At 46.9% G+C, this 9,374-nt stretch overlaps 1 protein-coding gene across 1 annotated transcript; it reads right to left on the reverse strand.

The window, feature by feature from the left end:
• Positions 1-2,052: 2,052 nt before the first annotated feature.
• LOC125537959 (potassium transporter 1) lies at positions 2,053-7,440 on the reverse strand. The gene is made up of 10 exons (XM_048701278.2): positions 7,168-7,440; positions 5,390-5,600; positions 5,060-5,282; positions 4,712-4,960; positions 4,573-4,623; positions 4,211-4,471; positions 4,047-4,099; positions 3,823-3,937; positions 3,450-3,704; positions 2,053-3,350 (listed from the first exon to the last, which is right to left on the reverse strand). Exons 2-10 carry the CDS (start codon positions 5,504-5,506, stop codon positions 2,356-2,358), a joined length of 2,319 nt encoding a protein of 772 aa, XP_048557235.1. The 5' UTR covers positions 5,507-5,600; positions 7,168-7,440; the 3' UTR covers positions 2,053-2,355.
• Between the last annotated feature and the right edge of the window lie 1,934 nt (positions 7,441-9,374).

The raw sequence follows: 9,374 nt of genomic DNA on the forward strand, positions 1-9,374 counted from the left end.
TTCTCCAGAAAACAAGAAGAAGCATACACCTCTCGATCTCACTTCTTGGCGCAAGTAACTGCAATAGCCACTCCTTTCCACAGTTATCAATTGACCGTAGCCAAGGTAATCTCCAGATTTTTGCCATTTTTCAAATATAGATCCCTCCAGAGTTTGTTTGATGTTGAGTTGGTCTTTTGGAGTAATTGGCTCTTGCTATGTTGGCTAGAAACTGTTCTTATTCAGCCTAGACCATGCCGGGATGTGAGGCCCAATGATTTACCTTCCATTTGGTTTGTATGTTTTAAACTATGTGTGGATGCTGCCGAATGACTTTATTAATTTAAAACCGGACATTTCTAGCGTCTATGTTCAAAAAAGAAAAGGTCGTCCATGCATGGCAACAAACGGCAACACATCACTAGATGGGTCATTGTGCAATGGTGGTGCACACTATTCGTTGTGTGTGCAGCAGTTTGGAGCTCTGAATGCGGAAACAACATCCTAGCTGTTAGGAAAGCAACTTATCTTTATTGAAGGCCCAAGAGGCATATATATATTACACATGACTTGAGGTGCAAGGAAACTAAACATAGACTAATAAGGACTCCTAGACCAATACTAATACTCCTTAACACCCCCCCTCAAATGCAAAGCGTATGCAATAGCATTGCATTTGAAGAAGTGTAATACTAAAAAAAAATGATAATCCAAATCCGTGTCTTGAGAGTGTCGTCGTAGCATGAAGAGTCTTCAAAACCTGTCGAGTCGCCAAAGGGGATAATGAAGAGATGGCACATCAGAGGAAGACACCGCACCGATAGAAGATACAAAAGAAGTATCAAGAGAAGATGGGTTGTCGAAAGAAGATGGTCCATCGAGAGAATAAAGCATTGTTTAAAGAATCATGGCCCATGAAAACCAACGGCGAAAGAAGCTCGGCGGCAAGGGAATGGGCTTAGATCAACAATGCAAAGAGAGGCCACAGAAATCCTATAGAGAGGACAATGACCAGAAAAAGGCTGACAGACATAGGTATGGTGGACTCACATGACATGAGAAAACACAAAATATCAACGAATTTGGTGGACACAGCGAAAAATATAGAAAAAGCACATGCCAAACTAATGCAATGACTAAAAGATCAGCAGCGGCAGCTAGCAAATAGGCTAGTAGGAACGCATCAACTAGCAAGTAGGCTAGCAGAACGCATCAGCTGAGTAGAGCAGCAAAGGGCAGCGGAACAACAGCAGCACGCAGATGGACGTGCGGGAGCAGAGCAGCAGCCAGCCAGCAGGGGCACACGCGGTTGACAGGAAGCAGCAGCGTTGGCCAAGATGAGATCCAGCTGCAGGCAAACGTGTGCGGACAGAAGCCTGCAGCTGCAGGAGAGCAACACGCAGGCTGCTGGAGCTGTACGGGCGGGCCTGCACGTGGAGCGGAGCCTTCCTGGAGCCTGGAGGTGCTTCCAGCCGAGCGCACAGGAGGCGATGGTCCCGATCTGAGGCAGCCGCCATCGATCCAGGGGCAGGTAGCGGCCCACGAGGTGCCCACGCCGAAGCAGCTGGGCGAGCAGTCAAGGCGCCAGGCGGATCGCGGGGCTGGTGGTGCCATGGAAGACGAGACCGATCCAGAGAAAAACAGATCGATCGAGAAAAAAAATAGTGGATCGCAAGGACGAGTTGCGGCGTCCGGAGACCTAAACCTAGGCTCTAATACCATGTTAGGAAAGCAACTTATCTTTATTGAAGGCCCAAGAGGCATATATATATTACACATGACTTGAGGTGCAAGGAAACTAAACATAGACTAATAAGGACTCCTAGACCAATACTAATACTTCTTAACACTAGCAACTTAAGGGCTGCCGCTCTGATTCGAATCATTCAATGGATTCTAAATTCACAGGATCAGAAAAAAATGCAGTAGCATCGCAACATCATGCTGTCTTAAACCATGTCCTATACCAGTATGATTTTGATACATTTTGCTAAGATATGTATGCTCCAAACGAAAACACTAGTAAATAATAACAGCGGTAATGTAAAACAAGTTGACCGGGCCTCTTGGTGGTGGGGAAAAAAAGACATGAACCTTGCTTATGCCTGGGAGGATACATTCAACACATTCAAACTTTAGTTGCAATATCACCCTTACATTTTAACACCTTTAGATGTGCATACAGAGAAAGTGGAAAATGAAAACCTTGTTGCAACCAAAAGAAAGAAAATCCCTCCCATCCCCCACCTGCCTGCACATGCATGCTTCCTTATTGAATCAACAGCCGTCGGCACGTTGCCCTTCCAAACCAACGCCATGCTGCACCAGAATCACCACCTCACATACTCGGGGCGAACTCGATCGATCCATCGATCACTATATCTCGTATGTGATCCCGACTTTGAGCAGCTGGTCTTTGGGAATGGCCAGCACCTTGTGCCCCTCCGTCAAGTTCTTCCTCAAGAAGGTGTAGACATGGTTCACCACCACCTTCTTCAAGATGGAGGACTTGGCCTCCGCCGTGACGTTGGCCTCCCCCATCAGATACACCATCCCTCGCTCCACCTCCCTGTCAATCAGCTGCTTCTCCTCCTCCACCGCCTGGTTCGTGTGGAAGCTCACCCTCCCCGAGGCCGAGTGGCTGCTCACCCGCGCCTGGCCTTGGACCGCCTCCTCGCTGTGCACCGTGGACCGCCCCGGCCTCGCCTGGGCGTCCGAAACCTCGCCGCTCTCCTCTTCGTCCTGCGCGAGCGCGAACGCGCTCTCCTCCTGGATGAACATCTTGAGCCTGTCCACGAGGAACGCCGCGAACTCCTTGGGCTCCTCCAGCGCGTCGCTGTAGCCGTACCGCGCCACGCAGCGGAACATCCGGTGCTCCCTCGGCCCGACCTGCCGGAAGATGAAGCGCTCCGTGGGCACGACGCGCGAGATGGGCAGGTGCTTGATGGACATGAACATGAAGATGGAGTGCACGGAGGGTATCTTCTGGATCAGCCGGGGGAACACCGGGGGGATGCCCTGGACCAGCTCCGTGTACAGGAGGCCCACCCCGGGGATCCGCCGCACCTCGTTCTTCTCCAGCAGCATCGTCATCTCGCTGGTGGGCACGATGTGGTCCAGCTCGTACCAGTACCTCTTCACCTGGACGTAGTGCCACGCCGCCATCAGGCTCATCACCACCAGCGCGAAGCAGATGGGGAGGTACCCGCCTTCGATGAACTTTGACAGTATGGACGAGAGGTAGATCAGCTCTATGGAGCCGAACACGACGTAGAAGAGCATGATGAAGATGACGTGCTTCTTCCATATCAGCAGCATGACCACGGTCATCAGATGGGTGGTGATCGCAAACGTGGTCACCACGCAGATCCCTGCGCATAACCAACAACAGATGGGTCAGACCGTCAGATCAGATGAAACCTCAGTGAAACACAAAGGCCTTATCGATCCGTCGTTAGCTAGCTACTTACCGTAAGCATGGCCGATGCTGGTGGTCGTCCGGAAGGCGACCGTGACGACGATGCTAGCCAATCCCATGAGGAAGTTCACTTCAGGAATGTACACCTGCCCCTCGTACTTGTGCGAGGTGTGGATGACTCGAACCCTTGGCATGCAACCGAGAGACAGGGCCTTGGAGAGGATGGCAAATGCACCGGAGAGCATGGCTTGGCTTGCGATGATGGCGGCAAGAATGGCGACGATGAAGGTTGGCCAGAACATTGGTGCTGCACATAGACGTGGAGAGTTGATCTTACTTGTGCTATATGCTCTTACCAAATGCATGCATATTCTACTCCCTGAAGCAGCAAACTGCTGTCTTATATACTAGAAAAAACTCTGTACCTGGGATGGATCTATAGAAGGTGTTTGCAACGTTGTCTGGGAATTTCCTCAGGTAAGCCGCCTGCCCAATATAACACAGTGCCACCGACGGGAACAGGATGCCGTTGAAGCTGAGCTGCAAGTGTAAGTACGAAAGCCATTATAAGATCCGTCTGTTCTGACCTCTGAGGCAACAGGGAAAAATTGTTACTTCTGAAAGCTATATCTTCAGTTAAAGTGGTTACCTGAACAGCCCTGATGTTGAAATGTCCTAGGTCAGCAAACATGCCTTCTGTGCCTGTTACGTATGACAATCAGTCAGTTAATTCAGATTACAGTTCTGCAGGCTATACTAGTTTGCAATACAATCGCTCGTCAGTTCAAATTTTCAGGTAGAAATTAAGGTTACCTGTGACACACAAGATAATTCCACCAAGTGACACCCACCCACTCTTCCCGTTCCTTACGAAGTATTGCACTATATACATGGGATTGAAGGCCCGTAGAACACCGACGTCGTGAACGACGAGGTTGTACAACCCGATGCCAGCAATCAGAAGGAACCACACTGAGATGACCGGCGCAAAGGTGTACCCGACCTTGTCGGTCCCGAAGCGCTGCACCGAGAAGAGCATGAACAGAATGGCCACTGAGATGAGGACCACTTGTGCTGCACAAAGAACAAATATATGTTAGATGTGATGGACTCATGGACACAGGCCGGGTAAAAGAAACAATCAAAGTTGTTAGTACTAATCCTTCTTCACATACTCTGAGTCAAGCTTGGCGCCTTTTCTCTGATCCCACTCACCGCAGAGAGCACTGCAGCACAGCACATCCATGAACAAAACATCAGTACAGTACTGTTTTTTACAGACAGCACAAATGAAACTCTTGGCTCTTCATTTACCAGAGATTGCTGGGGTCAAGGTTCCATCGCCTATCACCATTGACGTGCCGAGGATGGTGAGGGTGAAGAGCACAATCTTGGCCGCCTTGCTGGACTCGAGCTTCTGCTTCAACCATTGCGCCCTCTTGAGCTGCGAGTTTGGCGCTTCTATGTGGTAATTGGACACCGCCGCATCCTCCGCCTGCTGGTCCGGGATCAGCCTGATCTTCGCGTACCGTGATATCAGCGAGTAAAGCGCAAACGTGCCACCTACAACACCAGAGTTTCTTGTTACTTCATTCTACTGTACTGTACAAAAACTGGTATGACAGCAGGCCGAGGTTTCAGAGAATGAGCGAGCTTAATTACCATCTCCGTTGTCGTTGGCGTAGAGCACGATGAAGACGTACTTGAGCATGGGTATGATGATGAGAGTGTAGAGGATGAGCGAGAGGACGCCCAGGAGATCATCCCTGTCCTTGATGCCGTCCGGGAAGGTGCTGGAGTAGACGTAGAGCGGCGACGTCCCGATGTCGCCGTAGATGATGCCCACGCTCTGGAAAGCCAGGCTCAGCGTCCGCATCCAGCTCACCTGCATCCATCACCAGGAGCAAAGTAAACCAGAGTCAGTCAGTTTGCTCTGTCTCTCACATAGAACATTGCTGCAAAATTACATGGTCGCCAAGGGAAGGAACGTACCTGAGACCCATGGTGCTTCGAGTCGGAGACCTTCTCTGCGTCGCCGAACAGCGAGTCGTGGCGCTTGAGCGGCGCCGGCGTCTCCGTGCTCCGCGGGTCCTCGACCTGGAGCGACATTTCTGGTCGGTCACCCGCTGCTGCTGATGTTCAAGCTGCACGCTTCCGAATGCCTTGGAGGCCTCCTTGAGCTCTCCAGCGGGGCTTATATGGCCTGCATCAATGGCTCCAAGACTTTGAGATGACAGTGGTGTGAAAACCAAGTAAGTATAACTTTTTTACATTTCCAAGAATAAAAGGCTGGCTTAAAACCGGCGTGGGAGCATTGAAACTAACCAAAAGAATCATTCCTTTGTTCCTAAGCAAGACTCAAGGTTCATTGGGTAGCAAGTGCAGGCCCCTAATAAACCCCTAGTACTATAAATGTAACCAGCGGTGCGATGCATGTTTCCATATTCTAGTCAAAATTGTTGCTTTCAATTTTTAGTAAGCCTGCCTTGCGATTGTGTACTGGAGTACGTACTAGTACCATTAGTCTGTAATTGTTGGATTACTCTCTACTGATATGCTATCCTGTGTATGTAAACATTTCCTTTCAAGATTTTTTCTTGGATTGCACCGATCAAGAATCAGCAGGTTTCTCATGTCAGTCGCATACCTTATCGAAAAACCTCCATATGATTGAAGCATAAGTGACCTCATTTACTCTGTTTTTTACTACAATAACAATTGAAGCAAATTACTTTGTTTACTACAATAACAATAAATTTGCTACTCTGCATGAGTTCAACTCAGGGTTGAAGTACTATTGAAGAAGAGTTAGTGTACGCTAATTAGTAATTACCAATTTGTTCCGGTCACCAAATTGTTTTCAAGAATATCTATTGATGTCATGCGTATGCATGATTATGCTCTTTTATAAAAGAACAGAGGGATACTCATACCAATAGTATATTCATTTGTATTCCTGTACAAAAACTTACATACTCCCTCTTTTATAAAAGAACAGAGGGAGTATTTCGTAAAGAAAGTGTGTTGATTATGACCTTCAAACCAGGGAGAGATACACCAACCCTGAGTCCAACTCATGCACGAAGATTAGTACTAGTACTAGCGTGGCATGACGTGAGGCAGTATATGCTACTAGTAGTACTCCAGTTTTCTATAGTTCTCCGCAGATCTTCTTGGGTCATGCACACCGCCCTCACTCACTTCCAAATGATAACGAACCCCATTAGTTTAAGTGGTGATCAGATCACAAATCAGCCTCATTGGCCACACCCTTGACCTTCCGAGGCCCTCAAACTCCACACCGTCCACACCTGATCTACTACTACTACTAGCAAGCGTTACTCTTGGAACGAATCTTAATTAACTACGTGGTGCTGACATGTGCGCCCAGCTAAGCTGAAACTAATTAACGCTGCTACTTACTCTGTATCAGCAAACCTCTGTTCTGTTAGCGAGTGGTAAGAAGGTGTTCATTTCCTAGGAGTGTTTACAGAGATGAGAGGAAGGAAAGAATTCCTTTGCGCGGTGTAGTTTCAGTCCATATGCGTAATCAAATAAGTAAACACTTTGAGGAGAATAGGTGTTATGACACTCGAGAACAGAGCAAAGAAACTGGAGACACATGGTTCGAAACCAAAATAAAATAAAATGAAACAGGAGACGAAGCTCTCCCTCCTTTGTTGGAAAAAAGAACAGATGATGCGTGCGTGCTCCTTGCGTAAGAGAAACAGGCCATTGGAGGTGGGGATGGCGAGTAACTGAGCGCCTACCTTGCTGAGGCGACGCGTGGACGGCCGGCGGCGAGGTACGTTCGGTCGGCCGGCTGAAGAGGGGCAGGCGGTACGAAGCCTGAGGAGGAAGTACAGCAGGCAGGAGAAGGTCTGCAGAAGCTCAGCTCAGCTCGCACTGGGCTGGGGCTGGGATGGATGAGGAGTCAGAGAGAAGGCGAGGAGGCCTTTGTTTAAATAGAGGGATCGGCGGGGCATGCAGCGCAGTGGGAGCCAAAACGAGGAGGAGGAGGGGTGGCTCGGAGTTTGGACTCGAGGTTTCCGCGGAAACCATAAAGAACTGTGAATTATGTGCAGTGTGCTGCGAATTATTGGGCAGCAGCTTATTTTGAACGGAGGGAGAAGAGCAAGAAATGCATTTGCATCCTAGCCCGCCAGCCCGCCAGCCAGCCGGTCTTCGGCCGCCAAAGACTTTCCGTTTTTCTTCTCCGGGATCTACCAGCTGCGTCGTCCCGTGCAATAATTGATGCCGAATCCATTGTTTTGGTGCCGTTCCTCTCTTTTGTTTCCTTCCTCTTTTTCTACAGCGGCGTGATAAGTGGTAACTTGGCAGCTTATTTTGAGTTTTTGACGTACGTAAGTAACAGAGAGGGTTGTTGGTTGTTTTTTGGGTGTGACCCAGATGTCATGCCTGAATTGGTTCGCTGCATAAAAGTTTCTCGGCTGCGAGGAGCCATGGCTCCGCTGCTTATCAGGGTCGGACACTTCATCGTCATCCTCTCTTGGCATGTGTAAAGAAAAGGTTCCGCTGTTTCCGTCCTCTGCGCCTAGCAAGTGCTAGAGTGCACTCTGTCAACAAAAAGAGATTACCAATCACTGACTCTGACTTGAGGATAACTGCCAATGTTGAACGGCACTACTCAGTTCGCAGTAAGTAATCAGTAGGAATTCATTTTTTTTTTCAGTAAGTGGAGCGACAAACTGTCTTGCAGTTCACTAGAGAATGACCTCCACCTCGTGTTTCTTGTCGTTGTGTGGTCTTGAAAAAAAAATGTTTCTTGTCGTTGGATTTCCAGATGAAACCAGGGGAGATCCTATCAAGCCTTGTCCAAACCAAGGATTTTTCTTCTCTTGCGGGTGAAACCAAGGATCTTTTAGATTCAAAGGATTTTCATAGGAATTTTTAAGAGAATTGCACAAAGAAACAAGTTTTGTGGTTGAGGTTACACAAAACCACAACTTTAGGGGATTTCAACAAAAATCACGACTTTAGGACTAATTGGTAACACGAACAACAAAACAACCAGTTGAGCATAGATACGATGACAGAGGCCCACTAGTCGGTGATAGCTAATTTTTAGCTTGAGCACACACCGGAGCTCGGCCTGCGTTGAGCCAGTTAGATAGGAGCCGAGAGGCTAGATAAGAGTCAAAACCAGATTGATTGAAACGGACTTGCCGACAAGTTTTATCTTACAAAATTGTACAAAATCAAAAAATAGTTGTGATAAATTGGATGAAAATTTTACAGATTGATCATTTAAGATGTTTTCAATTACTGTAAAAAGCAGATTTATTTTGAAAACTTTATTTTTAAGAAAAGTTGGTCGAATCTTACAAGAACAGTCAAAATTTTTTAATGACTAGCAAAATGGCTTGAAGATTTATCAGATAATGTATTGAATTACTAGAATTTATCTGATTTTTTATGTTTCCAACCAGTTTTGGCCACATTATAAGAAATTGTCCAAACTTTGAAATTTTTAACCCATCTTAAGTTTTCTAAATGATTTAATTTTATAAGTTAGCTAAGGTCAGCTCATCTTGAGGACCTCTCAAGCCAAGCCATCTATATAGTTAGTTAACATGTGACCCACATGTCATAATTCTCCTAAAACTGAGTAACCAAAGCAATTTTATGTTTTCTGTTACTGAGTAGTACTAGAGTTGTGGTTTTGTGTAACCTCAGCGCCCAAACTTGTGTTTTGTGCAATTTCCTCCATTTTTAAAGATCAAACAAGATTTTATTTGTCCTGTGTTGATCATTTGATTCGTAGAATTTAGAGGAGTGCTTTTCTAAGGATTTAGTTATAGTACATTGTGATGGAAATTTAGTATCCACTCAAACCACTTGAAAAAAATTATTTGTTTCTCCTGTGATGACATCAAACAAACAAACAAAATTGTAGACTTTTCGTAGGCATGACATTGTAATTCTATGTTTTCTATTTTTTTCCTTGAATCAAAGT

Source organism: Triticum urartu, chromosome 2A, assembly GCF_056163025.1.
Source record: "Triticum urartu cultivar PI428250 chromosome 2A, HENAU_Tu73, whole genome shotgun sequence".
NCBI classification, from domain to species: domain Eukaryota; kingdom Viridiplantae; phylum Streptophyta; class Magnoliopsida; order Poales; family Poaceae; genus Triticum; species Triticum urartu.